The sequence below is a fragment of the Mesocricetus auratus genome, unplaced genomic scaffold (assembly GCF_017639785.1).
Source record: "Mesocricetus auratus isolate SY011 unplaced genomic scaffold, BCM_Maur_2.0 Super-Scaffold_15014, whole genome shotgun sequence".
Classification (NCBI taxonomy): Eukaryota; Metazoa; Chordata; class Mammalia; order Rodentia; family Cricetidae; genus Mesocricetus; species Mesocricetus auratus.
In genome coordinates, this window is record NW_024429186.1 from 314,892 (window position 1) to 332,188 (window position 17,297).

At 37.6% G+C, this 17,297-nt stretch overlaps 1 protein-coding gene across 2 annotated transcripts in view; it reads right to left on the bottom strand.

The window, feature by feature from the left end:
• Positions 1–11,343: 11,343 nt before the first annotated feature.
• Positions 11,344–17,297, bottom strand: part of Macc1 (MET transcriptional regulator MACC1) — a 113,499-nt gene continuing 107,545 nt past the window's right edge. For both annotated transcript variants that reach the window (XM_040742309.1, XM_040742307.1), the window contains one exon: positions 11,344–11,840. In XM_040742309.1, the coding sequence (XP_040598243.1) occupies positions 11,616–11,840 (225 nt within the window). In that variant the 3' untranslated portion in view covers positions 11,344–11,615. The remainder of the gene's footprint in view (positions 11,841–17,297) is intronic.

The window sequence follows — 17,297 nt, forward strand, 5'->3', positions numbered from 1 at the left end:
TTCTAAAAATAGATTTTCTAAGTCTTCAGCAGCAAGGCAAAGAGTTACATGGTAAAAGCCACAAGAGTGTTTTGGAAAATTTTTCTTAAAGCGATGATAAATTGCTTGTACAAATCAAGTTTGTCTGGGGGTCAGAGAATGGAGGCTGTCACTAGCTAACCATAGAGGTCTGGAAGTCTATACAGACAGCAGGAAGTGAAGTAGCTTGGAAGAAACAATATATAAGCAGAGAGAAAGAGGAAATCACTTTCTTGTCTGCTGAGATGCTAAGGAGGAAAGATGTGCAGTGGCTTGCTCCTTCTCTGTGATCTCTCAGCATTTCCCTCTATATTTTTTGACTCTGGCTTTTTATTATCTAGACCAATTAAGAACTACATTTACAAGTTAAAATGTTTTTCTCCCAAAAGTATTTATATATGAGATTTTAATGTGTTAAAATGTGACATAAATCTTGTGTAAGGCATGCAAATGCTTTCCAACATTATATATTCACCTAAGTCCCTTCTTCAAACAACCATTACTGGACTATTAAGCCAAGGACTATACATTACACTTGTAGAAATTCAATACCAACTGTGGTCACCTACTATTACCTTAAAATATGTGCCTTTGAGTTGGATTCTGTAGCATGATTCTGCTCCTGTTTTCTGAGTTTATCTTTCACAAGAAGGTAATAAAATTGGTGGTTACAGGGATAAAATGGCAAACACATGTGGAGTATTTAGAGGACTCTCTGCTGCATAGTGAGTGTTAAGAGAATTAATGTGGACTTATTTAGAAAACCTACTTAAGCAAGATTCTTGAAGATCATGTTTCATTACTGATCTCAACAGGAATGTAGTTGGTGTCCTGCTTACCAGCCCAGCAAGAATCTGGCAATAGAACTATATTAGATATATTCATATTTATAATCACTGCTATTGGTATTTTAGTTGACTCTTGGATTCTTTGAGTGCAAAGAATAAATCTGTCCATCATTCTCTGCTTTGTAGGCTACAGTTGAGCTTTATCAGCCCAGGCATCTTAGGAATTTGGGACTATTAGCATAAGGGAACAGGGGCCAATGTAGTAATTACAAAGTAAATCTCTGGCCAAGACAGTTGGGCGGGTCCATGCCCTAGGTTAACAAGACTAATTTAGCTGTTTCTAAACAGATTTAATGGGATGATAGTCTCCCTTCAGGATTCCACTCACTGAAAAGCTATATTAGAGCCTTGCTCCATGTGTGCTCAAATGCCAGCATTGGATTGGAGTCATTTGTTGCTCTGTTATCTGTTCCATGCTGCTACTAAGGACACTAGGGTTCAAGAGCCCAGGCCCTGACCCAGCCCCCTGTTTTGGCAGCCATGACAGGTTGCAGAAAAGACCCAGAAAGATGTAGGCCCCTGATTCAGCAGGATGTGGTAAGCCCCCAACCTTTTCAACCTTGCCCTAGTCAATAGGAAGCCAGATACCCTCCATGTGGCAAGGAACCAATCAGAAGTTATCTGGAGGGCTCTGGATGTGTTTTGGAGGGCCCTTTTGCACAGCAACCTTGCTGCAGCTGCAGTTGACCAACCAACACAGGACAGGTTGCCCAAGCTGTCCTGAGACTGTTGTTATGCAACTAGCAGATCCCCCAGACACTCTCCCCTTGCTCTACCCTAATATATCCCCTACCCCACTGCTTCTCAAAGCCTTCCTGCTTCACTGACTGTGTTGGATTGACAGGAGAACCCAAGTTAACTGGTAAAATTAAACACTCTTTGCTTTTGCATCAGATCGGGTCTCTTTGTGATTTTGGGGTTCAGAGTTTGGGCACAACAGGGATGCATGCTTATATAACTCCACAGTGCCTAGCATACAAATACACAAAGAAGATATTAGTGATTATATTCTCATGGGAATGTGTAGTCCTATCTCAAAAAAAAACACAAAAAAGCTGTAATTGGTAGTGATAAAAATGACACATAATCACCTCTGAAGCTACAGAAAGAAAATAAAAAAGGAACAAAAAACACACAGATACAAAATACACAAAACAAAGAGAAGGAAGGGTGGCATTTGTTTTATTTTGTTTTTTTCTGTTGTCTCCACTCTCCCCCATGCCCCAGCCTGCCTTTCTACTAGGTAGAAAAAAATTTATTTCCATGAATAAATGGATTTTATATCTCAAAGAGTGGAGACACAATAGAAGATTTAAAAAAAAACAAAAAAACTTCACCTTCCCCCACTTCTTCAAGTGTCAATCTGGTGAGCAAAACATCCAGCTACCATGGGGATAAAAACCACTTACATGCTAAGTTCTCCAGGGCTGCATGCTGAAGTAGGAGCTATTTTTAGTCCACATTCATGCTGCTTTGGGTCAGAGTCCTAGACATCGTAGAGGGAGGAATGAATTGCTTGCAGTGAGGCAAGTTTTGATGAATAATTACTTGTGCTGCAGTGTGCAGTTGGGGCCAGCTCCATTCCACACACTCAAGCTAAGCCTCCCAGGAAGTAAACACAGGCAGGTCCTCAGTGACAGCTTATAGCTTGCAGCACTAATGACACTTGGCAGGACTGCCAGGATGATCATGAATTAATTGATTTCTTGCAACTCTACTAAAGAGTACCACCTGGGTTTATGTTCTGCAATGCAGTTACATTTTTAAAGCACTTTTTGATAATGGTTTTCTGTCCCAGAATTCCCAGGAAGTAAAAAATTACTTTTCCTTGTACTTTTACTTTTGTGTCAAGTCCTAGACTTTATACTAAGCACTAAGACTCTAATCACAAATTCCATGTTCAAAAATTGGAAAGACTAATTTTTTTCCTTTTTTGAATATTTGTTTGCTTATGACTGGTCTGTAAAACATAGCAAGCTTGCTTTGCCTCTAACTTTCCTATAACCCAATGATACTAAGTATAAGAAATGCCAAGGTATGCCACTGAGCAAACATGCCACCCACAATACAGTTAGTGCAAGATATTTATTGAGGGAGGAGGGAGTGAAAGGCCATGTCAAAGTGGGAACATGAGGTGAAGGCAGACAGAGAGTCAGGAAAGAAACAAGAGAAAGAGAGGCAAGAAAAGAGCAAGAGGGGTAAGGAGGAATAAGAGGCAAGAGAGGAAAGAAGAGGCAAGAGACAGAAAGGAGAGGTAAGAAGAGGCAGGAGAGTCAAGGGGTGTGGCATAGATAATGATGGGGCCAAGGGGTGTGGCATAGCTGATGATGGAAGGTCACCTGGTGACAGGTTATGACATACACTGCTTTGGTGGCAGATGCAGGCTGCTGCCAAGGTGGAAACTAACACCAACAATTGACCAGATTTAAACTCCTGTGAGTATCAGAGTCTTAGTGTGGTCACAATACACCACCATTAAATCCGAATCCCATTTACAAAGAGTTGCAATTTTACTCCTTTTTAAAACTGTGTGAATTGAACACACTTCAACATCTGACAAGGACTAGATACATTATATTTATTGAGGCTTTTTCATCATTTGTGTTTTTGGTTTTCAAGGACAGGTTCTCATTGTGCGTATAATGTAGACCCAGATAGCCTGGAATTCACTATGTGGGCAAGTCTGGACTGAAACTCAGAGTCCCACCTACTTCTGAGGGCTGGGATTAAAGCATGTGCTATATTATTCAGCTCATTATTACTCTTGAACATTTTCATTTTGATATTCCGTGAGATTTCCTTCCATGTACTCAAGCATATAAGGACACATGATAGCACTGATTCAATTATTTTTAACATAGCTTTATTGTGATTTTTTTTAACCAATCTTTTACTTTGACATCTATATTTTATATTGTTACATACTAGGATTTTAGGTATATGGGATCTTGAGGGTACAGCCCCTTTCCTCCTGTCCCACTATAAAGTTTGAGAGCTTTCCTTAATGGTAATACTCTTAACAATTGCAGCCCCTTTATAATCTCTGCCTTGTCCACAGCTTTAATCACATGCATGCTTCTACCTTGTTAAACTGCATACTTTTCATGTTTTTCTGCTCACCTTCATTGTAGATCTGAATAAGAACTATGGGCAGGAACAATGCCGTAGCCTTGATATTGTACTGTCTTGAGATTTCCTCTGCCAAACAACTTAGTCCATTACTTTTTAATTCAGCCTCACTCACATTTTCATAACATGAGCTTCTCACAGTCAAATTCTTTGCTAGAATTGTAGCATTAATGACATCTACTCTAATTTGTCCTCTGAGATATAATGAACCTGGCTTGAGGGTATAGACAAGTACCACAGAGAAGGCAAGGTGGTTAGTGAAGTGCCTAGACACTTACCCAGTCCCCTGCTTTGGCAGCCATGACAGGCTGCAGAAAAGACCCAGGAGGATGTAGGTCCCTGACTCACAGCATGTGCTGAGCCCCCAACCTTGCCCTAATCACTAGGATGCAACCACCAGATACCATCCTTGTGGCAAGGAACCAATCAGAAGTTAACTGGTGGGCTCTGGATGTGCTTTACTCATAATAGTGGGATGCAGGTCATAGCAACTGCCCTGGGATGACCTCTAGGCATAGCAACCTTGCTAACCAATCAACTCAGAACAGGTTTCCCAAGCCTGGAGGTACACAAATCCTGAGACTGTTGCTATGCAACTTGTGGATCCTCCAGACATTCCCCTTGCTCTACCTCAATATTTGGCCAGCCCCACTGCTTCTCAGAGTCCCTCCTACTCTACTGCTGTGTCAGAAGGACAGAGGACCCTAGCTAACTCATGAATAAAAAAGACTCTTTGCTTTTCCATTGGATCTGTTCTTTTGGTGGTTTTGAGGTTCAGAGTCTGGGCACAACAGTTAGAATTGGTCTCAGCTGTGGAAGCAAGAGCAAATCAAGACAAAGAAAAGGGACAGAAAGCAGACCAAACTTAAACCTCTAGGGCTTCCCTCAATGGACCACAACCTTAGAAAATAGTGGTACTGCAAACACATAAACCAGCAGGGGCACATTTTTTACCCAAACCACAACATGGCCATCCCTGGGATGGAGCTCATGGCTTCTCTTTTAGGTTAGGCAAGTCAGACAAATGGAGTTACTCCATTTGTCTATTTTTCATATTTCTTGTATATTAGCATTTGTTTTGAACTTTATGACTCAAACTTCTATTTTTGCCACAATTCTAATCTTACATCATGATAGTCACATGGTTTATAACCTGTAACTCATGATTTGGTTAAGGACTAGAAAGGGTAAGAATTAATGAAATGTAACACTGTCCAATACAAAGAGAAAATATTTCAAAGGATTGCTCTTTTGTATTTCAATCTTTCAACAACACTTTAAGTGCCTTTAGGAGTGGGATAAATGAGATCATTCAGCTTTGTTACAGAGATTCTCAAAGCGTCACTCAACGATTTTGTTAGAAATGTAACTTTGCTAGAAGTAGTGGACCTTGCTTTAATCCCAGCAGGTGGGAGGCAGAGACAGGTAGATCTCTGTGAGTTCAAGGCCAGCCTGCTCTATGTAGTGAGTACTAGAACAGACAGAGCTACATAGTAATAACCTGTCTCAAAAGCAAACAAAAGAAAAAAGAAAAATGTTACAATTTATTTATTTAGTTGGACAGGGTCATGCTGTATAGCCTTTGGTGATCTCATATTCACCATACAGAGCAAACTGGCATCAAATTCTGAGAGATCTGCGTGCTGCTGCATTCTAAGCACTAGAATTAAAGACCTGTGCCACCACTTACAGCTCTAGAAATGTAACTTCTTGATTCTATTCTCATCTTTCCCAGTTCTACAGTGAGACTCAGGAGTTTGTTGTGAATGATTAAGAACTATTATCTGGCAAGAAAATTTTTTATTAGAGTCCTACTTAATCTTGTTACCAAGTTTAATTATTTTCTTTTCTGCACTAAGATCTATTAAAGGCTTTAATCCCACAATTGTCATGAGGCTAGTGATGGGGGTTGTCCTTCTGTATATGTTTCTCTTATTGATTGATAAATAAAAGACCGTGGCCAATAGAGGCAGGGAGATAGGTGGAACTAAGAGGAGGAAAATTCTGGGAAGTATAGGCAGAGAGCAGACACCATGTGTGGCCAGGAAGGCAGGACATGCTGGGCTTTCTCCAGTAAGATAAGACCACATGGAAATACATAGATTGATAGAAATAATAATTAAGATACAACTAGCCAATAAGAAGCCCTAGTCACCAGCTAACACCTTTATAATTAATATAGCATCTGTGTGTTTGAGGCTCAAGGGCAGTGGAAACAGCTGGGAGAGAAAGTTCATGCTTACAAAATGGCACCAGCAATGAATTTTCACATAAACCTGACAAAAACTTAAAAAGGGATTTTAGAAACAAAAAAACAAAGCCAAGCATGGTTTCTTGGCAGCAGCATTTTCTCAGGTGGCCTCTGCTTGCTACAGACAAGCAGAGGCTCATGCCACTTCTTTAAGTGCTGCCAATTTAATTTTAGCTATGTTGTTTAGTGGATAAAAGACTCTCTGATAAAGATTTACACTAAACACAGATTCAGATGAAGAAAGACCTCCAAAGGGTTTACATTGTGTTTAAAAATATACACAGAAAAGAAAAAGGATAAAGTTGTTGAAAGAAAGAAGGAAAGAAAGAAAGAATGAAAGGAAGGAAGGAAGGAAGGAAGGAAGGAAGGAAGGAAGGAAGGAAGGAAGAGTGCTGGCCAGTGGTGGCACATGCCTTTAATCCCAGTACTCTAAAGGCAGAGGCAAGCAGATGTTTATAATTTCAAGGCCAGCCTGGGTAACAGAGTAAATTCTAAGACAGGCAAAAGTACACAGAGAAACATTATCTCAGGAAATGAAAAAATAAAAGGAAAAGAAAGAGTACAAAAAAAAAAGCCACATAAGGATGAAAAATACACAGTCAGTCTGGATCCTGTATGTTATTGTTTTATCTTTGAATTTTTTGATTGCTGAGGAAAGAGCAACAACTACTAAAAGGTATTTGATCATAAATGTTGCTGGATTAATCCAATATATATATATGTGTGTGTGTGTGTGTGTGTGTGTGTGTGTATGTGTGTGTGTGTGTGTGTGTGTATGTGTGTGTATTAAAAATGCCTTGACTTCAAAATTTAAATCTAAGGACAGGTTACTTTGGAAATGAGGCTTAATTTTTGTTTCTGCAGAAAATTAAAGCTGTGGATTCCTTCCAGACTAATACGGTTTGATGAAGCAAGACTGCCTGAAGCAGTGGACCAGGATTTACAACAATCAAAATAGCTGAGATGATGCAATTTTGCAGAATACTACAGCGAGGATTTGGACAGGTTTATGTATTTTCTCATGATCCCCATGGTATTGACAATGCCCCTAAATAGCATGAAGCAGTTTGGAGAGAACAATGACTAAATTCCAAAATATTGTTTATAAATATTTTTTTCATTTAAATGCTGTTGGTTATAAATGGTTACTGATCACAACCAATCTCTTTCTAAAGGCAAAAAAGGTGGAATATGATATAGAAATGAATACTTTGTATTGGAATGGATTTTTATTTATTGATACAAATTTAAGATCAATTTTGCGATATGTGTATTTCTTCTCTCGTTTAGGCATTATGTTAATACAGCTCTTTTAAAAATGTAACGTGTAATTAAAAATAGATTGTAGTCAACTATAAGTCAAAACTTACAGTTAGGTTAGTTAGGTTTTCTAGACATAACAAGATATATTTCAAAAGGATAGATATTCTTTCTTGAAGCCTTTCAAAGACCTACAGAATATGGCATTTAAAATAGTTTAGGGTTTTTCATGACAGTGAGACACAACTGCTCCTGGCAACATCAACTACTTCAGAGGAAGATAGGCATCAAAGAAACTTGTTATGGAGTTTGCCTTTGACATGGCAAGACTAGCCATTTGGCAAGAAACTGCTCTTGCCTGGAGTGTTTGACTGTATGCTGTTCAAACTGGACATACAGAACCTACAGGAAAGTGACTGCTGAATTTGACAAAAACAAGATAGATTCCTGCTTCATGGAAGAGTCTGCCAGACATTCTGCAGGACACAGAGAAAAATCACTGACAAACTGCCAATGCAGGCAGACAGTTTAAAATTTTCCTGCTTCACTGAGAAGTCTGCCAGATACACTAAACTATTCTCAGGAAAATGATAATGATAAGCATAAAGATACTATATTTTTCACAAAGACACAACAAGTGCATCAAAGGACCTTGGGCATCTTGCCATGGACTTTTCTTCAGAGATCAGTAGGATTCAAATATTTGATGATATGGGCTATTGTGGTAGGTGTCCTAGAAGTTTTGCATATATCTAGTCTCTTAGGATCCCAACAAATTCTACATTCCCTCAAATAAAAAGATAAAGAAAAATAGCTAGGGTCTAGAATATGTAGAAGATTAAAAGTATCCCACAAAAAGGAAGAGAAATAATATTATCTTTGGAGAAGAAACCCCTGGTAGTACTAGAAAAGAAATCCCCTCAATTATTACATTTTATCATTTTAAGGTCACACAGAGACTAAAAGAATTTTTCTCATTCATATTAATTGAGTTTTCAAACTATGTTATTTCTAACTTCAGGAAACCAGGCATCTCATTAAGCATTCAAGTATGTGACATCTCTTGAATTTAGGAATTCAGGCTTTGGCTAGATTATGTTTCTAAATAAAAGTCATAGTAATGTCTAAGGAAAATAATCTACAATGGTTAAAGTGTCTTGAAGTGCAAAAACATGTAATGAATAGTATATCTTTAGATTTCACAAGATACAAAAAGCAAAGAGAAATCATGCATTTAGATTTGGAGCCAATTATTTTAATCTATTGTCTTTACAATGGTAAAAGTAGAAGAGTTGTATTGGGCAAATTGGAACAACTGAAAATAAAAAGGGGGAGGGAGTTCTATTTCACCAAAGATATATGTCAACTTTCAAAGTGCCAAAGAGAATAGCTGTGAGATGGCAGGCTTCAAACATTAAATGAATGAAATAAAGGCACCAAGCAAAGTGAATAACATTGAATAAGCACTGCCAAGCTTAGCCCTAAAGCAATAGTCTTACTATTATCTGCCCATTACCTCACTTTCTCTCCAATAATGGCTTCCAGTAACAGCAGAATGGTTTCCCTGCTGCAAGTCAATTCAGCACACAGGGCCAAGTATAATCAAATTACCCTGGCAACACACAAGTACAGGCAGTAACCACCTATTCTGCCCTGAACACTTGCATTAAATATTAATTAAGAGCTCATCTATATTTTATTTGAGTTCACAAAAACACACAGGAGCAGTGTTAACTCCTTGAATTCAAAGATTAAATCATATTAAAGCAGGAGTGCTCTTACAGAGGTCCTTCTAAAAGCACTGGTGTGCCTAGGCTCTGTATCCATCCATCAGGTGATGGTAATCTCGGCTGGCTAAGTTTGAAAACTTTTGAGCTTCAGATCTTTATATGAAAAAGTGAAGACCTTGAAATGCAACACTGATCTCCTGAGAAAAATCTGTGGACAGAACTTGGAAAGATGTCTGGTGCAGGACATGGCATGGGGTGATAGCTATTGGTATATAGGATATTGTTGTTCTGCATTTCAGGATATTGAAGTGAACACTGAAACAGTTCAAACGTTTGTGTAGCTAAAATAGCCACTTGTATTTGACCATAAAGCTTTTGCTTTGAAATAGGGACAAAAGAAAAAACATGTCCAAATCCCACTTCATGTCTTTCTGCTTGGATTTCAGGATTAGAATACCTAGAATCAAAGTTTTATGAATTTTACGCTTCTGAGGGAGTTTACAGAAGTTAAAAGTTATCGGATTTTAAGCATGCTGAAGTTGAAAAGTTCAAAGTTTGTCTCCAAATCTGTTTTCTATGACTTAGATACCCAACATTGGACTATCCAGAAAAACACACAGATTCTTTTGCACAGCCTTCAAGGTTATCTATAATCTCACACATACAATACCAACTCTTTTTTATTTCCATTGTATTTAATTTTCATTTTGTTTGAATATATATTCATCACAGTACACTTGTGAAGGTCAAAGAAACACTTTTGAAACAGGGTCTTTCTTGTTTCCGTGTCTTCACTCTAGTCTAGCTTGCTCACAAGCTTCCTGATCATTCTCCCATCTCTACCTCCCATCTCATCACAGGAGTACTAGGATAAAAGATTCATATCAACACATCAGGGTTTTTATGTGGGTTCTAGGGATAAAATCCACATTTGTCACTCCTGTGTGTTAGATTTTGTTAATTTGTCACAAGCCAGAGTCACCTGGGAAAAGTGACTGTGGGCATGCCTGGACAGGTGGTTTGGTCTGAGGTTATATAAGATAGCAAGTTGAGCCAGCATGGAAAGCATGACAATAATTAGCATTTCTCTGTAGTCTTTGCTTTAGTTTCTGCCTTGAGCCCTGACTTCCTTCAGTGACTAATTATTTCCTGGAAGTATAAGAAGAAATAAACCCTTTCCCTTCCCAAGCTACCTTGGTCATGGTGTTTACTACAACAACAGAAAACCAACTAGATCACACAGCAAGTGCTTACCTGATCTTCCCTAACCCTTCCCTTCCAGACAAATATTCTTGGCTTATTTGTACCTATTGCCTGGTTGTTCCAACTGCATAGAAGACTTTTCCATGTTGCCACCCATACAACATGCTCACTTACTGAATTCAGATTTAGTCTCAAAGATATTTTCATAAGAACATTAAATAGAAAAATAGATGTGACTCCTATGACTCATTTTAACATATGATATAATAATGTATATGTTCATTTGACTATTTATGTATATGTTTCATGGAATGAAGACTCTATGGTGTTACACTCATTAGTACAGTGCCTACCTAGTCTGTATTATTTTTTTCAACCAAGTACTTACAGAGTAAAGTTTTGTTTCACACACAAAAAGACACAAGCAAACAACAATAACAACAACAAAACAACCACTAGGGCAGAAAGGCAGTCCAGCCAATTCACAACAGATATTATACTCCTCACTTAGAAAAAAAAATTCTTGCCTGAACTTTCAAATGACAGAGGCAACACATTTAACAAAAATCTTCTCTGTGTGTGACAAAATCTATTGCAAATTCTACTTCCTCCAAAGACTGAAAACCTTAGTATGTCACTCATTCAGGAAAGCATTATTCAGAATCCACTTGATGCCAGTCTTTACTCAAAACTGAAGATAATTTTAAAAAGAAGAGAAAAACATTTGTCTAAAATAAATATTTGACTGAAATTGAATACAGAAAATTTAATATGATATAATTTTAAAGTTTAGCATAAGCATCCACATATCATAAAATTTAATGTAAACATGCATATACCATAATATAAATATGCATATATCATGAAATTTAATATAACATAAAACTTAAGATAAACATGCATATATCACAAGAGGAATGAAGTAATATTGTAAAGTTTGTGGGCAGAAAACTAGGCTGAAGTTAGTAACCATTGAGGAGGGCTTAAATGTTGGAAAACTGAACTGAGATAGTAATGAAAAGGAATGCTTTCTAAAAGGAGTGATTGCCAAAGGAAAATCTGTAGACTAAAGATACTGAAACATTTCTAAAGGAAGAGAAAGTCAATCCAACCTGATGAAAACAGTGACTATAAATTGCAAGGTATGCTGAAAGCAAATTATACAAACTCTAGAAGCTAAACTAATGAATACAGACCTTGGTGGACAGGTGATAAATAACTACAGGTAGCTTTGACCAGAAAATGGTAGAAATTTAAACACCATTTCAGTAGACTGGGGACATCCCAGCAATCAGAACCGACTTGTGTGATTCGCGGTACACTGATAAGCAAACTGACCCTGAGTACTATGCTACTTGGATGGCTTCTGTAGCAGGAAGTCAGCTTCATGGGAGGTGACCACTGTGGAGGTGAAAAGACATGATGTCACATAACAAAGTAGGGAAAGAAAAACAATCTTGAAAACTTTTGTCTGAAATGCTTATACCAGATGATTGACAATCCATGCTTTGTACGTCTGTGCAGAGTCCCATATGGTTTTGCTAATTCCTAACCCATTAGAAAAACTACAGTATAGGAACTCTTAGCATAAGAATAAACAGCTCCTGTCTTCCATCCTTAAGAAAGAAATCTCTTGTTTTCACCTTTGAATTGGAGGTCACTAATTGAGATGAATAATGTTCTGCAGTTACTGAACAATGCAGGATATGCTGAGTCATACATCTCCCTGCAATTTGTACAACTCCTTAATTAATTTTAAATATCAAACTTATCCTTGCTGACATTTGACATCTGAGCCTTATTATCTGATTCAAGCCAAGTGTGTGGCTTTTAAATTTGCTTTGCAAATAGCATGCTGCAAGGTTGCTTGTGCAGCGATATTTTGATTTCAGCAGCTACATGATCTGTCTTAAGAAACCTGACCAGATAATTCTTTGCCACAAAAGGAGAATGAAAATCTCTAAACAGATCTATAAAAAAAATCCAGAGTATACTTATCTAACTTTAATTTTTTCTAAATATTGTTTCTTCCTCCAGGAAAACAAATAATTTACTGCAAAGGAATTTTATAAACAGTAACCTCATGAGACAAGGAATGGAGGGGACTATGTTGAGTATGGTCAATGCAAATGAAAGAGATCTGAGGGCCATTGGATCTGGAGTCCAGCTCTTCAATCTGGACTCAACAAGTACCAGTGGCTCCTCAGTTCACAAAGAAAACCCAAGCAGGTCAAATTTAAAGCAACCAGGGGAGTAAACAAAGAATTAATGCCAATCATATTTCATGAAGTGTGGGGACAGCAGCAGCAGAGGAGGAGATGGTACAGGTTCCTTGAGAGTAAACACTGGGGATCTGAACCCTTCTCCTGAACTATGCCTCCAGGAAATTGTCTTCACATCCCTTGCAGAAGCCTTGAAATTTGGTCTTTGAAATTTGGCATACATGAAATTATCTCTGCATGAGGTCACTGAGCAGCTCTTGAAGAACACTTAACTAAAAACCAGAGGGTGAGTGACCATTGGTGTCTCAACCATGCAGTCTGGAACCATAACCAGTCATTCTTGTTCTAGAACTCACAGCTCTGGCAATCTTTTTATCTCAAATACTGACCTCAGAAGGTTCTCAAAAACCATCTCATTCAGATGACCCTCAGAAGAAATTTAAACAATCCTGAGATTGAAATTCTTTTTTCTACCTCCCATTGGTATCAATGAGCAGAATGTCAGATTTTTCACTGTCTGTGATACTTTTGATGTGGAGTGAGGTGAAAATGTGTTCATAAGGGGAAAAACATAGGAAAAAAACAAACTGTGGAACAATAAACATATGCAGAACTACAGGAAGATATTGCTTAAGTGGTTTTTGGTTATTTAAACAATATTTCCTCTTGACATATGTTGCTTTGGATAATGAAAACCAGCATTAAAGCCAAGACTGTTCTACATACAGCTTGGATATTATCAAGTACCACACCCACCTAATCACATGACACTCTGTCTTCCATAATTATATTATTTCTTTCCAGTGACAGAGCCCATATTGCTGACTCATTGTCATACTCTCTTATAGGAGACCGCATCTGTTTCCATACAGTGAACAGTTATTGTAGTCTTATTGATTAAATATTGAGTAAATTATATACGTACTTCTCCAGTAAATATCATTTCATATATAATTTTTATATTTGTACATGCATATATATTTGCATGGCAAGAGAGAGTAGGTGACTCAACATCAACAGCTGCAGTTAATGAAATAATTATCACTTCCCTAGTTTAATGTCTCAGTTGTGATTATGGCAATAGCATAGCAAAATTAAGCAAATAATATTGAACAGCTTTACAGAATTTTATTCTGCACAGTGAATTTATTCAGCACTGAAAGACCTAGAAAGGCCAAATTGATCAGCTCAGATTCAGACCTTCTGTTTCATTGATGAGGGCAAGAGTTTTGTTATTACTATGTGTTAAAATAATTCAAGACCATCCTAAATTCTGTCAGAAGCATTTGTTTGATAATAGGAATACTCTATAGTTGAAATATAGCTCCACAAGAGGCAATAACCCCAATGGGTTGATACTTCTTCTGGGTGGAGTTTTCCTTCTACTTTGATCTCAATAGCATTAACATGTGGGGCTTAATTTGGTTTTAGGAGCCCTCACATTGATGGCTATATTTTGTGATGAAAATGGAAAAATTTGGTACATGATCTGATTGATCAGATTTTAGCTGTTTCATGTAGCGCTCTTTGGCCTAATTAGCAAAACAATTAAAGCTACACTTAAGTGTCAAGGAACTAGAAGTTACCATATTGGCAAGAATAATCATCTTTTAAGCTGATAACTCTAAAGAGTGGCTGACATACAATAGGATAAAAAATACTACCATTTTCGTAACAGTTAACCCAGACTGTCAACTTGACTGGATTAAGAGATATTTAGGGGCAGCAGAACTCACTTCCTGTATCTGTGGAACACAAAAGATTGACATTTGAGATAGTGTGACTTGGGTATATGTTGGGCAGTATGGGTTGGGAGACAGCCTGTCCTGCATGTAAACAGCTCTTTCCTACTGGCTGAAAAGCCAGGCGAAAGGAAGTTGCAGGAGGCCACTGTGCCCACACAGAAAGTGCCTCTCATTTTGGGGGTTTGTATGACTGGTGCTGTTATCTACTGATTTTAGCTCCTTCTGCCTTCCAATGAGGACACTACCAACCACTTTTGAGGAAGGTTCCAGACTTTTAGCATTATGTTGGAACTAAGGACATAGCTTTGAAGACTGAGCATCTCCCAAATTCTGTCTGTATTGCAGGCAGAAGACCACTGTTGGATTACCAGCCCCTATTTTATAAGCTATGCCTCTGACTTTCCCTTGAGAATATATATATGGAGAAAGAGAGAGAGAGAAAGAGAGAGAGAGAGAGAGAGAATGTATGTGTGCTTATATTGGATCTATTCACCAAGATATTACTAATAAAAATTGAATGCCTAGAAAACTTTAAGTAATTTAATGTTCTTAAGAGTAACAACTACAAATGTCTAATTATTATATCTACAACTCAAAAAAAACAAAGCAACTAAGGATCTCAGTAAAAGGTGGCTAGCAAGAAATAGAATGAGAATACAAGAGGAGTCAGCCATAGGTAAAGTTTCTGTCATGTAACTCATTCCTATCGAGGGAAGTAATTAATATAAATCTGAGCCAAAATATGGTGTCACTCATGTTCCTGTAAGCAACTCTCAACCTTAAAGGCATGGATGGGTTTTCATGCAGGGACATAGGAAAAAAGCTCTCAGAATTAATTAATTATATAAACACACACACACACATATATAAATGGATCTGTTTATGGCCCATAAATCACAATTTCTTATAATACTAAGATTTAAATATATTTAACTTGTTTTTTTAATTGAATCCTATTTGATGTCAAACACTTTTCTAGAGTTCTGACAGACACATTAGTAAGAGCAGATAAGATACTCAGGCTTGAAGGATGGACAAGGTACATAGTAAACACAACTAGACTATAAATTATGTGCTGTATAATAGTGTGTTGCATGGGGATAAGAGTCATTAAAATAAAGATAAGAGGGATAGAAAATGCTACAATGAAAGTGGACAGAAGTTATTTTTAAGTAGGATACTCTGGGTAGACTTCATTGAAGAGGAGTTATTAGGGGTGTCTCAGAACGGCTTGCAGAGATAGACATTTGGGACAGAGTGGTCATAGGAGAAGGAAAGTCTTAGAAGTTTCACGCACGATGACATTAATAGTAATATGAAGGACTGCAAAAGACCTGGCATCACTGGGAAAACTGAGCAAGGGAATGAGTCAAAAGAGGCGAAGAAGTTAGAGGGGTTATTTTGAAATAGCAAGCAAAAGCTTGAATTAATATTGAATGAGATGGGAAAGGCTGCCCATAAAGACAGAAGTGTTTCTTGCTCACTTTCTTTCATCTTTATTGTGATATCTATTACACCTCCAAGGGGAGATGTTAAGTAGGCATGTGTATATTCTTTACACGTATGTACAGAAATAGGTTTGATAATTAATACTAACTAGAATTACATCTACTACTATTACACCCCCAAGGGGAGATGTTAGGTAGGCATGTGTATATTCTTTACACGTATGGACAGAAATATGTTTGATAATTAATACTAACTAGAATGAATTATCACTGAGCGGGTGTGCTCTATACAGATAGACAATAGATTAACTGAAGGATAAGTGGTTGCAAAAAGGGTGAGGACCCAATAAATAGTCTGATAAAGAACAGAACTGAGGGAGGAAAACTCATTTCCTGTCATGTCCTGAAGAGAGAGTTCAAGAAAGAAGCTTAGAGAAGGATGCAGGTGCTTATACTGTGTTGCTGAAAGAGTAAGCTGAGTACTGGGAGCTGAATACTGGAGGCAGTGACAAAGGGATTTGGTCAAACATTATGGTATAGTGCTAGTTACAGATAGCCAGATTTTGAGAGTTTAGGGTGGGGGAAGTTTAAAACAAAGATGTGAAATGCTGTCCTTCAAGCAGAACAATTGTCAAAGCAGCTGTGACCACCTGTAAGAGACACTAGAGATCATGCCTGTTGCCCTGGATGTTCTCTTATAGAAGAGTCAGGGAAAGTCATTTACCCTCATTTTGACCCAATCCCTGCCTCCTGTACCTTTTGGGTACTTGTATATAACTCAGCCCTCATTTCATGAGCTCTTAGTATATGTGGACTGTGGAAGGTTAAATGAAGTGGGGACATCATCTGTGCAGCTATGAGGAAGTCATCATCCATGCTAGGGTGAGACTTTCTGGTAGAATATTCTATAATTCTTTAAAAAAACTAACAATATATGTGAATAGAAACACCAACAATTTTCTCCATAAAATTTCTCTATTCCTTATTGGTACCCATAACACTGGACCTTAGAGCTCTGTAACTGTCCACAAGTCCTACCTTTCCCCCTATTTTTCCCTTCTAATTTAGATGATATTGTAGAGATTACTTTTCTTCTTTATTCTCTAGAGCCTTACCTGAATTTTGAATTGTAATGAAGAAACCCACTGGCTTTTATTTCAAACTATTATCTGAATACTCTGACACATTTTTTTCTTCTATCTTCTGGAGCTTCCTATAGATCTCTAACTAAAACCTAGGCCCCAATACCCTTCCTTCCATTGTCTATTTAGGATAGTCAGATGCCATGTAGCACTTGCAAACATGTGCTTCTTCTGTCTTTTGACATCTGGACTATTCTAATTTTCATTACTTTATATTTCCTATGATTAGGTAAATAATGATATTTTTATTAAAAGTTAATATACAATCTTTCGTTTACCTTGGCAACCTGGTGGAAGAGGG